Source organism: Ips typographus, linkage group LG14 (assembly GCF_016097725.1).
Source record: "Ips typographus isolate SLU linkage group LG14, UJ_Ityp_2.0, whole genome shotgun sequence".
Taxonomy (NCBI): Eukaryota; Metazoa; Arthropoda; class Insecta; order Coleoptera; family Curculionidae; genus Ips; species Ips typographus.
In genome coordinates, this window is record NC_138435.1 from 5503117 (window position 1) to 5519912 (window position 16796).

General features: G+C 37.3%; 1 protein-coding gene and 2 long non-coding RNA genes across 4 annotated transcripts in view; 2 read left to right on the forward strand and 1 right to left on the reverse strand.

Annotated features, from left to right (window-relative positions):
- The window catches only part of LOC145737507 (uncharacterized), a 72308-nt gene that overhangs the window by 32336 nt on the left and 23176 nt on the right, over window positions 1-16796 (forward strand). The window lies entirely within an intron of this gene.
- LOC145737761 (uncharacterized) lies at window positions 5599-7529 on the forward strand. Its single transcript, XM_081992579.1, has 6 exons — window positions 5599-6152; window positions 6214-6284; window positions 6341-6395; window positions 6454-6516; window positions 6598-6830; window positions 7051-7529. Exons 1-6 carry the CDS (start codon window positions 5957-5959, stop codon window positions 7504-7506), a joined length of 1074 nt encoding a protein of 357 aa, XP_081848705.1. The 5' UTR covers window positions 5599-5956; the 3' UTR covers window positions 7507-7529.
- LOC145737762 (uncharacterized) lies at window positions 7538-9892 on the reverse strand. The gene is made up of 2 exons (XR_014180469.1): window positions 7693-9892; window positions 7538-7630 (listed from the first exon to the last, which is right to left on the reverse strand). It is a non-coding gene; the product is annotated as an uncharacterized LOC145737762 (long non-coding RNA).

Genomic DNA, 16796 nt, shown 5'->3' on the forward strand with positions numbered 1-16796 from the left:
CTGAATATGCTAAATGTTTATATTTAACGGACACAAAAAAACAACTTTTTGTGGGTCAATGGTCAGTGGGCCATCATTCTATGCGTTCTGTTGCAGTCTAGCTGTGGGCCCGACCGCACGTTTCTTGACAATTCCCCAATTGTGTTTGTAATTAGTTTGTTATGTGTTGTTTTAACCTTTTTATTACATGTTTATGTATTGGTGCACGTACACGGTTGTAACATCTCATATGAATTATGTGCATATTTTAAGACAGTTCGAGGTAAGCGTTTGGTCCGTACATGTTTCACCATCTTATATAACATTTTATACCTTTTAGCCCTGATGAAGATATATGTTTAATATATCGAAACGTTGGCCAAGAACTGGTAGAACTTATTTGTCCCTAACAAATAATCATTAAATATTAATGTGTTTACCGTCTATCGCACCACAACATGTATCAAAGTTCCATTTTTCTTTAAAATCGTTTGCTATTGATTTCCATTCCTTTTCGCTCTTTGGAAACTAAAACAAAAACAATAACTTATAATTTATTTCAGGACATTGAAGAAAACATCAACTACTCTCCAACTTCAACTACTTCACATATGAGCTGAACTACGACTCGTAAAAGAAAGAAGATTTCACAAGAAAGGAGTTTCTGAATGTTGCAACTAAAACGTTGCTAAATTACAATTCAGTTAACAATCATAATCTTAGCACACATGTTGATGATAAATTTGATGCTATGGGTAAAAAAATTGCATTTGATCTAAGGTCTCTTTCCCCTGATCAACTTATTTTTGCTGAAAAATTAATGAGTGATGTTATTTATTACGGCAAATTAAATAAGCTCAATGAGGATGAGATGGTCTCTATTAAACCAAGTCAGGGGTTTAATATATCACAATATCAAACCAATAATAGTCGTCAATATTTCACCAATTCTTCAAATTCAGTATTTCAACTTCATAATACAACTGAAACTGAACCACAACAGTTTCCAGGTCTTACCGAGTACTTGAACTTTAATAAGCCTCAGTAGTTTTTAGTTGTTTATGTTTACAAGTTTATAATAAAAAATAGTTATAATTTATAGTGTTTATTTACCTTTAAGTATCCCTCTTTCGATAATTCCTCGTATATAGCAGTACACGTTTCAGGAATAATTTTGCTTAATAGTTGAGGAGAAATTGCAGTAGAAAATTTTAAATCTTAGAACTATTACCTAAATATCTCAGCGTTGCAGTCAGTCTTTCTTCCGCAGTAACGGACTCCCTCATTATTGTATTAACTTTTTCAATTCGATAGCGAATTTTGTTTAATAAATATTCAAAACATTCTTCATTCATACGGAGGTAGTTTCTATAGTCTTCTGGCTCATGTTCTTTTAACTCTTCCAATAAATTTACATTTGAATAACGTTTTCTTTCTATAAACCATCTTTTGGACCATTTATTTCTAGACTTCTGTTTTCTTTTATGGAGTACAAAGAGTGTGCCAACTACTGCCAATAAAACTGGTGTTGGTAAAACGTGCTTCATTGTATTTTCAAGCACTAGATACCTAGAAAATAATTTAACCCTACTGTTTTGGTGTTGCTAGAACATGGAGTCGATTCAGGCATCCCAATAGGTTTCCATGTTTGTAGGCGTTTATGCAACTGATGCAAGTGTCATGAAACATAAGAGTCGATGCCTGCATCGCAGCTTACATCAAGGTGTGTAGGCCGCTTTAATCATACACGTGTACGTGGTACGGTACCATATCAAGTGCCTATACGTGAAGAAAGAAATGAAAACCAGTTGAACACTGATCAGGAGAAACCCGGAGAGACCCAAACCGAACCAGACAAGTGAAACAGTTACTGTTCAATGTATTATATCTATGTTATACATATCTATATATTGTATATTTAGATTTTATCTATATAATAATGACTATTGTGGCACAAAGAAAACAAATGATATTTGACCATTGTTCTTGTTTAATTAAAGGTAGGATGGGTATGACGACACAAGCGTTACCCTGACCTACCTCAAAACCGCTACCAAGACAAAATAAACCGAGTATAGGTTGTTTACACTACTTAAATAGAGTGCATTTCAAACCTTATGGTCTTTAGACAACCGTAAATTTGGTTTTGTGTTTACATTTTGATAACTTACTTTCTTATTTTTGTTTACAGATAATCTAGAGGAGAAGCAATCCAACGTTATCGTCAATTTAGTTTTTTTTGGATAAATAAAATATTTCTCCGCACGGATTTGAAATGGTTAGAGCGTTCAATATGTTCCAGTTTTTAGAGCAACTTAGTTGATATGGAAATTGGGGCATTAGTTAAACATATGCAGAAGTTATTGCAATCGGTTTGAAGTAATGAAACTATCATCAAAAGTACTTGTAAAAAAGGATTGTACAGTTTACGAAAACCCAGTATAATCACTATTCCCGAATGTGCGATTAAAATTGGACACCGTGTATATGAAAAAGAAACCAGTTCAGATCTTCGATTCATAGTGAACCTGCCTGACTTTTCGTACACCGAACAAAGTACTGCCATCCCTAAACTCCAACTCGACGAGGTAAACATTGAAGAACTCAATAAAGCCCGGAAGATCCTGGACTCAGTTAAATTTCATTTCTTGAATGAACCAACTCAGTTTTCACCCACATATTGGACTCTTTTTGCACTCATTTTAGGCATACTGCTCTTGGCAGCCCTTATCTACCTGTGGAGGACTCTTCGCCAAAGAAGAAAGTCTAGACGAACCCCTTCATCTAAAGACATTGATCTGCCCTTAGATTATCGAAAAAACAAGGAACCCTTGTTTTCCGAACTTACGGAGGGAGGAGTTATGTAGCCTATAATTCCGATAATGCGGACTATTAGATTAGACTTTGCAGAATCTTATTTTATTGTTTATATAAAAATCACGCTTTCTATATTCAAGCTAGGGCCCGTAGTCAGTCTGTAAATCACTTTGCAATTGATCTTCGTTTAAAGCAGTCATATTGTGAGTCATCTATTGTTGTAATCTTTTCTGTAATAAAGTTTTTTTAAAAGACTTATCGCGTGGAAGATTACTTAACTCGCGTAACGCAAAAGGCGCAAAACGAAAGCAATTACAACAAGACCTCGAAAAAAGGAAGAGAAGCGCGGTTTTTTTAAGTTATGAAGAATTCAAGAAAATGATAATCACATGCAGTGAAGATGATCCCGATGGTCTCCAGAAAAAGGTGTTTTTTGTGTTATCTTTTGAATTAGCTTGGAGAGGAGGAGAAGGCGCAAGTTGTTTAGTAACTTTTCTTAAAGAAAAGCTTTCTAATGAAGGTGTGATAACTGGCCGAATTGAATACAACCCCCTTTTTAGTAAGACAACTCAAGGGGGTGATAAACCATGTGCTTTTTCCAAATGGATAATTAAAAACACACAAAATCCGGATATCTGTCCAGTTCGGCTATACCAAAAGTTTATGAAGAAGCGGAACGGAATAAAAAGTGATCGATTGTTCTTAACAGTAAACCCATCTTGGAAATTTTCGAAATGGTACAAAGATGTTCCTGCAGGAAGAAACATTATAACTACCTGGACGTCAAGCCAAGCAAAAAGGTTGGGATTAAAAACGGACAAGAAAAGAATTACGAATCATTCGTTAAGAGCTACTGCTGTGTCCAAGTTGGCTAAAGAAGGCATAGAAGAGCAACAGCTAATTAAAATTACCGGGCATTCCAATGCAAAATCTATTACTCCCTACCTTCAAATGGATGCAGAACATCATGCCAAAATAATAAGGAAAATGAGGGATAGCACCACCAGTGAGGAGCCGGCACCTAAAGTATCACCGGAACTTTCCATTTCAAATGAAACTGTGGATATGCAGTTATTGGAACCTTCCATTTCCATGCCAAATAAAATAAATAATTTGCAATCATCAGGTATTAGAGACAATCAAAAAAGACATATTTATATTGACTGTGTTTTTAATAACAATTGAAAATTTTAATTAAGGATTTTGTAATGTTTAAATTGTTACTTTAATTTATTTAATATATGTTGGGTTTCTTCGGTTTTTAATGATTATCTTTATTCGGGAAATATTCCCCAAAATTACATTCGTGCTTAAAAATTCCCTGATAATTCTGCATTCAAACTTGTTATCTTTGCAAACCGCATTCGATCATTTTCTTATTTTTTTGGCGAAAGAGCACGACACCGAAGGTGGAGGGCTCTTTCGCCAAAAAAATATGAAAATAAACTCATGCAGTTATGAGATAACAAGTTTTCATGCAAAATTATCGGTAATTTTTATGCACTCGTGCAATTACTACCGAATATTTCCCTCATGTGTTAAATGTCCCATATGAGCAGTGCATTTTCACCAGAATGACAGCGATAATTGCATTCTAAAGTGATAATTGCATTTCGATAATTGCACTGTACGTATCTATAATGACTGCATTGTTGTAGAGCCTATTGCTAGTACACTAATTGTTGTCCTTGCGCAGTTTTTTGACTTTTTATAACCAAACAATGTCAAACGCGATGTCAACAAAAATTAATGAACGGTTTGGAACTTGCTCATTGAGCTCCATTGAGCAATCTATAGTTGCAGCAAAACCAAAACGTTTTCTTTATTCGGGAAATATTCCCCAAAATTACATTCGTGCCTTAAAAATGACCTGATAATTCTGCGTTCAAACTTGTTATCTTTGCAAACTGCATTCAGTCATTTTCATATTTTTTTGGCGAAAGAGCCCGACACCTAAGGTGGAAAATAAACTCATGCAGTTATGAGATAACAAGTTTTCATGCAAAATTATCGGTAATTTTTATGCACTCGTGCAATTACTACCGAATATTTCCCTCATGTGTTAAATGTCCCATATGAGCAGTGCATTTTCACCAGAATGACAGCGATAATTGCATTCTAAAGTGATAATTGCATTTCGATAATTGCACTGTACGTATCTATAATGACTGCATTGTTGTAGAGCCTATTGCTAGTACACTAATTGTTGTCCTTGCGCAGTTTTTTGACTTTTTATAACCAAACAATGTCAAACGCGATGTCAACAAAAATTAATGAACGGTTTGGAACTTGCTCATTGAGCTCCATTGAGCAATCTATAGTTGCAGCAAAACCAAAACGTTTTCTTTATTCGGGAAATATTCCCCAAAATTACATTCGTGCCTTAAAAATGACCTGATAATTCTGCGTTCAAACTTGTTATCTTTGCAAACTGCATTCAGTCATTTTCATATTTTTTTGGCGAAAGAGCCCGACACCTAAGGGGGAAAATAAACTCATGCAGTTATGAGATAACAAGTTTTCATGCAAAATTATCGGTAATTTTTATGCACTCGTGCAATTACCCCCGAATATTTCCCTCATGTGTTAAATGTCCCATATGAGCAGTGCATTTTCACCAGAATGACAGCGATAATTGCATTCTAAAGTGATAATTGCATTTCTATAATTGCACTGTACGTATCTATAACGACTGCATTGTTGTAGGGCCTATTGCTAGTACACTAATTGTTGTCTTTGCGCAGTTTTTTGACTTTTTATAACCAAACAATGTCAAACGCGATGTCAACGAAAATTAATGAACGGTTTGGAACTTGCTCATTGAGCTCCATTGAGCAATCTATAGTTGCAGCAAAACCAAAACATTTTCTTAATTCGGGAAATATTCCCCAAAATTACATTCGTGCCTTAAAAATGACCTGATAATTCTGCGTTCAAACTTGTTATCTTTGCAAACTGCATTCGGTCATTTTCATATTTTTTTCTAAAAAAGCCCTCCACCTTCGGTGTCGGGCTCTTTCGCCAAAAAAATATGAAAATAAACTCATGCAGTTAAGAGATAACAAGTTTTCATGCAAAATTATCGGTAATTTTTATGCACTTGTGCAATTACCCCCGATAATAATTTGCAGATGATTATCATAGGGCAAGAAAGAAATGCATGGCGGCAGAGAAAACATCAGACCTGGACTCCCAATCGGATAGAAAAAGGATGAGAAAGCCGACTTTACAATTTACATCAGGAAGTGACAGTAGCGATGAGTCATCTGAAGTTATTGTTAAAAGAAAAAAACCGAATAATTCTGTATCTCGTTATTCTGTAAAAGAATGCCCATCATTTTCAATTGCAACTGAAGGTACATATTAGTTTAGAGCTCAGTTTATTAAAACTACAAACATAATAAAAAAATTCTTTAGGTAGCAATAATGCTCAATTTTTTGGCTCGCCCAGAAGCGCAACACCTAATAACTCGTCTACTGTTGTTTCTGATAATTAATTATTTTCATTACATGTTTTAATAGTATTAACATTTTTATTTTTACAGAACCATACTATGACATGCAAACACAAAACCATGAGCAAACAGAATATGAAACAAGTAAGTTGACGGTAATGTTATGTTGTAAAGTTAAAATAAACGTTTAAAATTTTTGTAGCACCACAAAATTGTAATAAAAGAAAAACTGACACATGCAAGGTGGACTCAGCGAAAGATAGGGGTAAGAGGAGCATTTACTTTATACTAACTTTTTTTATTAAAAATTATTTGTTGGTTGACAAATATTAATTTCTTATTTCAGAGTACTTGAAGCAAATTTTACGTAAAGTTAATATAATTGATATGACGCTGCTAGATATAAAGAATGAACTGAGAGATCTAAAAGAAAAAAGATTACTTGAGAATCATACCACCAACTCATCGGCTTCGGAAATCAGTAACTGCTGGCTTTCCTTCAATTTGCCTATTACCAATCAAAATGATCTTGAAAGATTCGAAGACTTCTTAAGAGATGTACAGAACATGGAAAATTCGGTAAGTTATTTTTTATCGGTTTTATTGTACTTGAAAGCTTTGTGATAAATATACATGTGGAATATGTGTTGGTCTGAGCAACAGTAATTTAAATACTCTAATGTAAGGCAGTGTTTTTAGTTTTTGAAATTAAAACAATTTTATGTATGTATCTGTATTTATTGAGATAGAAACGTTTGAATGTGACGTTTGCTTTATTATTTGTCTGTGTATTTTTCAGATGACACTTTTGTCTCATGTTGGGGGAGAATCGGAAGAGGAATTTGTCAGAAGAGCTTTAAAAAAATTAGTAGCTGATGAAATTCAAGTGCAATATAGTTGGCTGGGAAAAAAGCAAAAGAAGAATTTTTCATCACTCAATATTGCTAAATTAATTACAGGTAATTATTATAAATATTATGTATCTATGTTTGAGGTAGTGCCAACATCACAATATTTTCATTTTGAAATTATGAAGTTAGGTAACATTTCACTATACTACACTATGTTGAATTGTGCTCAGAACTCAAGGATATTGTTATTCCTCAATCTGCTGTTATGGTTTCGTTCGACGTTTGTAACTTATTTCCTAGTATCCCACCTTCCGATTGTATTACCTTTGTCCAAGAGCTACTCTCCAGTTCCGAAACCATTGATCCTTTTCAAGTTGAGGACTTGTCATCTTTGGTTTCCTTAGTACTACTTACTACAATAAAACTTATTTCAACCATTTTAAAAAATTTATTAACAAAAATCTAATAATACAAGAGGACAAAATAACCTCAAAATTCTTCTCTATCCCTTTTCTTGGTGGCATTTCCCTACAATTGAAAAATCTCTTTAGCCTACATAATATCAACATCTGTTTCAAGGTGTCTCACACCTCCGGTCGATTCCTTTGCAACTCTAAAGACCCCACCCCTCTTCTTAACAGATCCGGAGTGTATCAGTTAACTTGCTGTACCCGAAACTGTAATTCCCGTTACGTTGGCCAGACTGGTAGGAAATTCTCCACTAGAATCCATGAACACCTTAGAGAGTTTGATAAGTTCCATAAAAAACCTACTTTGGACGCCACCAACATGAGATCTAATTTTTCCCGCCACCTTCACTTCAACAACCATACTTTTACTACCGAAGAGGGCTTTAAATCCTTACATTTTTGTGATAAGGGCAACCTTATGAATCTGCTGGAGGTGTTGGAGATTGGCAGAGCAATAGAGGATGGAGAGCACCCCTGCCTCAATGACCAGCTTAACCACGTTGCTACAGCATTTTTCAAGTCCTTGACCTTTTAGATTATCATTTTCCATTCTTTTAACTCGTTTAATATTCTTAACTTTCCTTCTTCATCACATCACACTAAACTCCCCTCTCCCCTTCCTACTGTTATCACCATCTGTCTTTTGTCAGCCGTCATTCTGTCCACTATGCTGGCCACTCTACTGTTTTTACACCTGTCAGGTGTCAGCTTGTTGAGTGCGGATTCTTGCTTTGCGGGTCACGGCGTGCCTTGTCTTGTGGGTTGCGGAACTCTCAACTTTTGATTTTTATTTTATTAATCAATAATTCCTCTTTCTTGACACCCACCTTCCTCCCCACTCTTAAGTTTAACAGTTGTCCTATGCGCACATTCAAATTAACTTTTTTCAATAAATTGCTCTGCTTCGTCCATTTTGCCCTTGTTCTGCCCTCAGCAACAAATATTTGAAAGTTTCTGCACTCCCCTGTACGATTGGGGCTCCCGCACCTACGGGATGGGGTCCCCTGCCCCGCGGGTTTTATTTTTATAATTTTTTAAATTTATTATGTAGCATTTAATAGTTACTAAGTGTAGTTAAGTGTTTTTTCTCCATGATAAGGTAATGAAACTCTTTTATACTTTAATTTTATATTGTCACGTTTTATTGTCAGGTCAATTTGTCGATGGACGCAACGAGGTAATCAGGTGGCCCCTATACATACACTTATTTTATGAAACCTAGTTATCAAAAGTTTAGTTTTATCTTACCCAATACAATACAAACTAATATGTGCTCCTGTGCACTAAAATGTTTAGGGCAACCTACAGGCCGCTCTTGATATTGCCCTACTCAGTTCAAGCAACTGCGGACCTGCAGGCTGGTCCTTCAAAACTCGTCTTGATTCTTCTGGGGTGTGTTTGAACTTGTGGGGGTGGGCATGGTTGAGTCGTCTTCCTGATCTCTCTTTCTTTCTCTCTCTTCTTTCTTCTCTGTTAATCCTTCATCTTTTCCCTGTGACTTACTTGGCTTCAATTTGCGAGGGTGTGTCTATCAATAGTGTGGATTAATAGACGGGGATTGAACGGGGCACCTCCACCATGTCACGTTTAGGGGGTAGCGTAGGAAGAGAAACAAGATCGTAGCTTAAGTATGTCTTCTTTATTAGGCAGTGAACACTGACCAAGAGGGGGTGTGTGGGTGTGTACGTCTAGTGGTAGGTGCGTAAGCCCTTCTGAAGTGTCGCCAAGCCGTCCAAGTGTAACGAGCCGTCCGGGCACTAGAAAGTTCGGACTGTCGCTCGTGACCTCCCTCTGGGGATGACCCCAGAGTTCGGTAATCCTCGATGGCTTGAGACGCTGATTAAATACCCACATCGTGACCCCAATTTGCCGGTCTTGCTGATTCAGACAGTGCACTAGGGGAGACCGGGGCCCGACTAGGTAACGGAACATAGTGCAATTTATGTTATTCGTGACAATATTTCAAATTCTTTTTCAACCATTTTACAGTTTAGTTGCCTTCCATTAATGTTAAGTTAACTCTTTGCTACTAATGGGTCTCGCTGTCTATCCCTGTATAGAAAGGCAGCGTCTAATGTGTTAAGCAGCTTTTAAGGTATGTCCTTCGCCATTGTCCACATTTTTGAGTTCACCTTTGTTAGAGCGTTTTAATTCTTTTAGCTCCTGATGATGGGCATGTCTATGCCCGAAACTAGTCGAGCGCGCCCATTAACTGGTGGGTTAATAAATTTATAGTGGAGAAGACTGTGTGTTATTCCGCACCCTGTATTCTTACACCTCCACTGCGAGACAATGGACTTCTACTTCAAAATATAAATAAATTAAGTTCGGTTAGATCTAGTTAATAATGTATGTGAAGGCATACTTTCGAAAAAAAGGTCAAGTATATAAGGTGTTCCATTTAAAAGAGTTTATTACATATGTGGTGTATGTATGGGATTTTTGGGGACAGTTGGAGCTACAATAATAAGGTTGGTTAAAGGGACGAAAATTTGCATATTAGTCTGCTTGTTGTTGTTGTTTTAATTTGATACTGTTCCCTTGATAAAATTGATTTTTTTTTTTATTAACGGATCAGTACCGATTTAAAACATTTATTACCCGGATTATTTTTAAACAGACTAGTACGCAATTTTTTTTCCATTTAACCAATCTGTACGCCCAATAGTTTCCAACTATCCCAAATGTACACCATGTGTACCCTTTTAAATGGGACACCCTGTGTATAGAAACATCCGACGTCCGGACGTAGGACGTCCGATGTGCGTACCAGCAGGACGTCTGAAGTACGTACAAAAAAAACGTCCAAGGGTATCACTCAAGCTGTGACATTTGCACGTTTTAAAGACGTCCATAAAACCTTGGCGTTCCAATAAGGGACGTTGCAATAGTCGGGACCGGACGTAAATTAAACGTCTTTGTGACGCTGAGTGCTATTAGGGCTGCGGCAATTAAGACCAAAATAATGCTTGGCAACCTAGTGCTAACCGTAGGGGCCGATTCGTATAAATATTTGCAACCTATACTAACCGGACAGACAGGTTAGTATAGGTCGCCAAGCATCATTTTAGTATTTAAAAACTGCAGTTTTTAAGGTTAAGGGTGTTATGTCGACCATCTGGCAACACAGTACCGACACATCGCTGAACAGCTGATTTCACTGTGTTGTAAAGTCTGGTTTTTCTACCAAATCATCGTAAATTTTTCGGAATTTTATCCCGGTTTTCCGAAAAAAATTGTGAATTTTCCGCAAATTTTATTTGTTTTTTATACTATATAAGCCATAATCTACATGTTAAAAAAAGAAACAACTCGAAATTCATGGATACCTAAAGTTAACAAGACCCACATTAAAGTATTAAAGTAGTCCATCTTCACAGAGTGGAGACATTACTTTCCTTTTGAGATAGGTAAGTTCGAATAATCAAACTATCTAAAAATTTAGATTCATTACTTATTGTTTAAAAAAAAAACATTGCAGCAGCACAAAGATGTTTTATTTACAATCATAGTACTTGATAGATAGATGTTGTCTCATACAAGTGGTTTGTAGAACTAGTATAGGTATAAACTCACCACAAACTACCTTATTACTACTATTACTACAGACAAACTAATATATTAAGCGAACACATAAGTGAATCGGGAGGAGATTTCACCAACTTTAAATCCATAGCAAACTGTACTAAATTTTTTATCAAAAATATACTCTTGAATTGAAATCTCTTTGGCACCGTAATATTACCTCCTTTATTTCATTTAAGGGAGATATTCCCTCAAAACTGTTTCAAAAAATGAAACAAAAACATAACTCGGTTATTTGAAAAAATATGAAAAATGTGTATTAAGGGAGAGTTGTAAGGAATTATAATCCTTATAAGATTGCGTCAGGATACTTTTGCCCTAAAGGCCCTTTTAAAGAGAAATATTCCTTCAAAACTGTTTCAAAAAATGAAACGAGTACATAACTCGGTTATTTGAAAACATCAAATAAATGTAATAAGGGAAAGTTTTAGGGAATTATATTCTCTACAAGATTGAATTAGAACAGTTTTGCCCTAAAAGATCATTTAAAGGAGATATTTCGTCAAAACTGTTTAAAAAAATGAAACGAGATTGCCAACTTACAACTTTGTGGGAAATTAAGATGTTAATATTTACCTTTAAAATGGGGAAATACACTTTAGAATAGTCTCTCCATATTTTCGAAAACAAATCTCCAAAATATATAAGCTCTTCAGAAGATATTTTGCTGTTTCTTCAAGAAAAACACTGACAAACGTTGTAAAAAATATTCCATTCAATGCATTAATATACTCGTACTTATCAACTCTATAGCTCCAAGCACTCTAAGGCAATATGAGTCTTGCTACAGACGAAGGTGGCTATTTACCAATAAGCTTGAAACATCTCCTTTTACGAGGCGTGTCCGTAAAATAGGTTCCACGAATTTTTTTCAAATAAAAAAACTGGTTTAATTTTAAAGAAAAGTATATTTTTGGAAAGTTCAGTCCTTCTTTTATTTTTCTACATAATCGCCGTTGCGTTCTATGCACTTCTGCACCGAGGCACCCACTTCTTTAAACCAGAGTCATAGAACTCTGCCGCCTGTCCGCGTAGAAAACTAACAACCGCATTTTGTACCTCTTCATCTGTCTTGAATTGGGTTCCGCCAAAGTTTTTCTTCAACTCGGGGAAGAGATGGAAGTCACTTGGTGCTAAGTCTGGACTGTAGGGTGGGTGAGACACCATTTTCTATCCAAATTTTTCGATGAGGGCTGTGGTTCGATAGGCGGTGTGTGGTCGGGCGTTGTCATGGTGAAAACGCACTCCTTTGGTCAGCATTCCTCTTCTCTTGTTCTGAATTGCACGTCTAAGATTTTTCAAGGTCTCACAGTACCGTTCAGCATTGATTGTTGTCCCGCGAGGCATAAACTCGCACAACAATACGCCCTTTCGATCCCAAAAAACGCTAGCCATGATTTTTCCGGCAGACAGGATTTGTTTGAACTTCTTTGCTCTTGGCGAAGAAGGGTGCTTCCACTGCTTCGATTGCTCCTTTGTTTCCGGTGTGGTGTAGTGTACCCAGGTCTCGTCGCCAGTAACAATAGAGTCCAGAAATTCCTCTTCGGTTGTTCCGTGAAAAGCGAGAAATTCTTGGGCCGCTTCAACCCGCTGCCGCTGGTGGTCTGCAGTGAGCATTTTTGGTACCCATCTTGCGCAGACCTTTGAATAGCCTAAATGTTCAGTCAAAATCTTGTCGATTGTGGTTTTGCTGGCCTCCGGAATCTGTTCGCACAGCTCCCTAACTGTAATCCGTCGATCTTCGAGCATTGCCGCTTCGACTCTGGCAATTGTTTCGTCGGAAACCGATGGCCGCCCTGCACGGGCTTCGTCGTGGACGTCTGTTCGGCCATTTTTAAATTCCCTGACCCATCTGCGCACCATCCCGGAGCTCATACACTCTTCTCCATACACTTCACAAAGTTCTTCGCGAATTTCCTTCGCCGATTTCTTCTTAGCGGCCAGGAAACGAATAACAGACCGCAACTCGCAGCTGGCGGGAGACGCAAGAGGAAGCTCCATCGTTGACGGCTGCTGGGCCTAGACTAAACGTCGCAGCGACGCTGGCTTGGTGAGGAATTGTAGTGGGGGAAACAAATAACCTGCCTCTGCTGTCTGGTCGCGCATAGAAACCGTGGAACTTATTTTACGGACAAGCCTCGTATTTACAATTTTAATGCAGTAATAACGTTTCTGAATGATGTTACGGTTTAATTTCTTCTTTAGGGACTTACCTGATGGTCTTTGTAATTCATTAATTCATGTTGATTAATTTAGGTTGTTTACTACTGTTTTGAAGGGCAGACCATTTTATCTTAAATTTTCAAGTCAGTTCATAGATGGCGTTACAGGAATCTTCTCTCTTCTCTTCTTTTTTTAACTGGTTAAATTCGTTTCACTGCTGTCAGTGGGCTGTCAGTGTGTTTTGGTCTAGCTGTTTTTTTTACTGCTTCCTGTTGTGGCTAATTTTGTAAACGAAAACGTGGTCTAGAATATTCTAGCGTTGTTAATTCCCCACCTGGCTTCCGGTTGTGTCCCTAGCTATTTAAGCTCAGGGAAGCCATTTTGGGTTTTTTTTTGACCAGTGACCTTAGCTGCAGTAGTAAGTTAAACCGGAACCACCATTAGTTAACTCATTTAGTGAGGATTTTGTTTGGTGGTTTATTATCGCTTCGGCGGATTTACTTGGTGCAATTTGCAGCTGGGGTAAGTTTCCCTTTCTTGGTCAATTGTTATAATCTTATGGAGATGTGCTTGTGCAGGTTGTGTGCTTGAGCAATTTGTAGCCGATTGGGGGCGGAAAGAAAGACTGCCCCTTTGACCATCTAAAAGGTAGCTATAGGTTTTTTTTAGAGAAAGTAGAGTCCACAAAGCTCTATACTTCCGGGGCTGTAACAGAGCAGTCCACAAAGCTCTATACTTCAGGGGTTGTAATATTCCGAGACTGAACTCCTAGTGGAACAACTTAGCTCACGGAAGAAGTTGTCAGGCAAGCTTCCTTATCTAACCTAACTAACCACCCATAATATCCCCCTATAATGGGATAATTTTCGAGGCCATCAAAATTAGTAGTGCTAGTTTCTTTTTTGCTATTTAATTTGATCGATCCGATGTTTAAATATTTACTTACTTTACTTTACCTATTTAATTATTTATTGATTAATACCTGTATATCTTTCAATTGTATTGGGATCGACCAATCCAGATTTGTCAAATATATGTAGCTGGAGTATTTTACCTAATTTGTTGTTTTAATGTACAACTCACAGGGTCCCTAAATAAGCCGATTATCAGCATATAATTGGCAACTGACTTTGTTCATGGCTGCATTGTCACGTAAGTAACCATAGTTTGTTGTATTTTGTTATACTTTGGGTCAGGGGACTGTCCGAACATCAGAAAGGTTTCCAACTTTGTACCTGCTTAAAGTTGGTGGCGCTTTGAACCCCTGAGTTAGTCGAGTGTTTGCACGCGCGTCCTAAGGTAGTCCGCTGAACCAAGGTTTGACTATTAAATTTAAATTTTCCCTAAGTAACTAAAATTTCTCTGTCAATTCACCTTAATTGCCGTTGTTACCTTTTGTCTCATGCTCAAACCAATTTCACGTGTAGCAAAGGTAATGCAACGGCAACATTGTGCGTTGTGCGCGTGACGGTGACGTGACAACAGTGCGAGATAGCTGGTGCCTGCAGAGGGCACCAGCTATCTCGCAGGCAAACTTGAGTTTTTTATTAGAGAGGAATTAAGGTTAGGATTGCAGAAGCAAGCATGTTAAAAGCCTTGTCTTAATGTAATTTTTTTTATTTTTGATATTTGTTTTTTGGCATTAAATTACTAAGTAAAATACCGCGTTGTTTCTAACATTATACAGTCCACAACAAGTTAAAAACGAAGGCATTATACAAATAAAACACACGCATTTATGGATAATGTCCCGCTACCCAGACGCAGATTGCGCCAACCTCCTTAATCAGCGCACGGCCAGCCTGATCGGAGAAAAACTCCTGGCCCGATGTTAGTACATCCATACGCCTTGGGACCGAATAGCAGATCCTATAAATCTACCAGGGGACTGTGTGTGTTAGCGGTCTACCGGTATACCGGGTCGGACGCCTGAGTCCGTAGTGATATACTTGCTGTGATACGGTGCCGCAGCGTGCCCTATTGCACGCAGCTGATCCTGGGGGATGCGCTGTGTGTTTTTGCACTACGCCAAACATTTTTAGCATGTTGTCTTTGTCTGACGTCTGGACGCAAGTCCTGGGAGGGACCTTTAAGGATCCCCAAAACCGACGCGAAATTTTCGCTGCCGCAACTGCTGCGATTCCGCATCCGACCGCGAAACATTTTATGCACGTATTCAGATGAAAAGAGGCGATTTCCGCTATTAAGGCGGCAGTCTGCATTTGTACGATTGAAACGCTGCACGCACAGTTTTTCCGCTGCCGCTGTGCAAAATAATGGCTGGCCTTAACAGAGAAATTAATAGAGATTGTTAAAAACTATCCTATTTTGTACGATCTAAGAGATGAAGATTATAAGAATATAAGAAACAAAGATAAAATTTGGCAGGCTATAGGCTCAGAACTAGGGAAAAATGGTACGCTCAAATTTATATTTTAAACAGATGGTGTTATTCAGTTAGATATAAATTCAGTTACAGTTATTATACCAGGTGTCCAAGAGCACCCTGGACACAGGAGATTAACATGGGAAAACGGTTTTGATTTTTTTGCGCCTGTACGGTTCATTTAATGGAAAACGCTTTAGATAAAAGTTGTAGAGCACATTTTCGGCTATCAACTCGTAATTTTTTTAATACCGTAGATTTGACCATTAAGACGCAAAACGGATCTAAAATTCGGAAATTTTAAATCTCGCGCCAAGCGGTCATTAAGGAAAGTTTATATCCGGCCGTGCTACCAACCTTTCAAAATCATAACAAATCGCTGTCAGTCATTCTGTAATCAAAACATTCAAAACAAGTTTATCGAGTAATAATTTTGAGTTACTACCTACATAATGCAAAGAAAATAAAAATAAATCGTGATAAAAATACTTTATCAGTAGCCACAGCCCAAAAATCTGGTAAGTTGCGTTTATAACCTCATTCAATGTCTCTACTCATCTTATTTACTTTGTAGCAAAATTCTTTAAGAAAACACTGGTTTTGCTTGCAAATATTTAATGAGGATGACCGAATCACCTATCTCAAGCATCTTAATAACACTACCAAACGATTTAAAGTGATGAAAACCGTGGACAATAAAGCCAGATCTTTGAAGATAACTTTCCTACTGTACAGGGACCACAACAAAGGGGCCAAACACTTCCTTAAAAAGTGGTGTAATTTAGCTTCAATGTGCTTAACTTCCTGGACTGTCATCAGCGAGGGTCTTCATCAGTGTTGCAACTAAAACTTAAAATGATTCAGTGTTGATATCTGACTTAAATCTCAAAATTTGATGTGACTGTGAAAAATCTTAAACTGGCTATAAAACCTCTGAGAAAAACCCCTTCTAGGAACAGAATATGGACTTACACAGTCAAATTATCAGTCAGGTGACAAAAGTTTTTGTATATGGGTAGGTATTTTCAAAAAACCAACTTTTCAATTGAGCTATCTACATAAGCTGTTCTATTCTAGGTTTAGGAATTAA

Coding starts and splice junctions, on each gene's coding strand:
- LOC145737761 (XM_081992579.1), top strand. CDS start 5,957: ATGGCGGCAGAGAAAACATCAGACCTGGACTCCCAATCGGATAGAAAA. Junction 6,396..6,453: donor GCAAACAGAATATGAAACAA/GTAAGTTGACGG, acceptor AAATTTTTGTAG/CACCACAAAATTGTAATAAA. Junction 6,517..6,597: donor GGACTCAGCGAAAGATAGGG/GTAAGAGGAGCA, acceptor TTCTTATTTCAG/AGTACTTGAAGCAAATTTTA.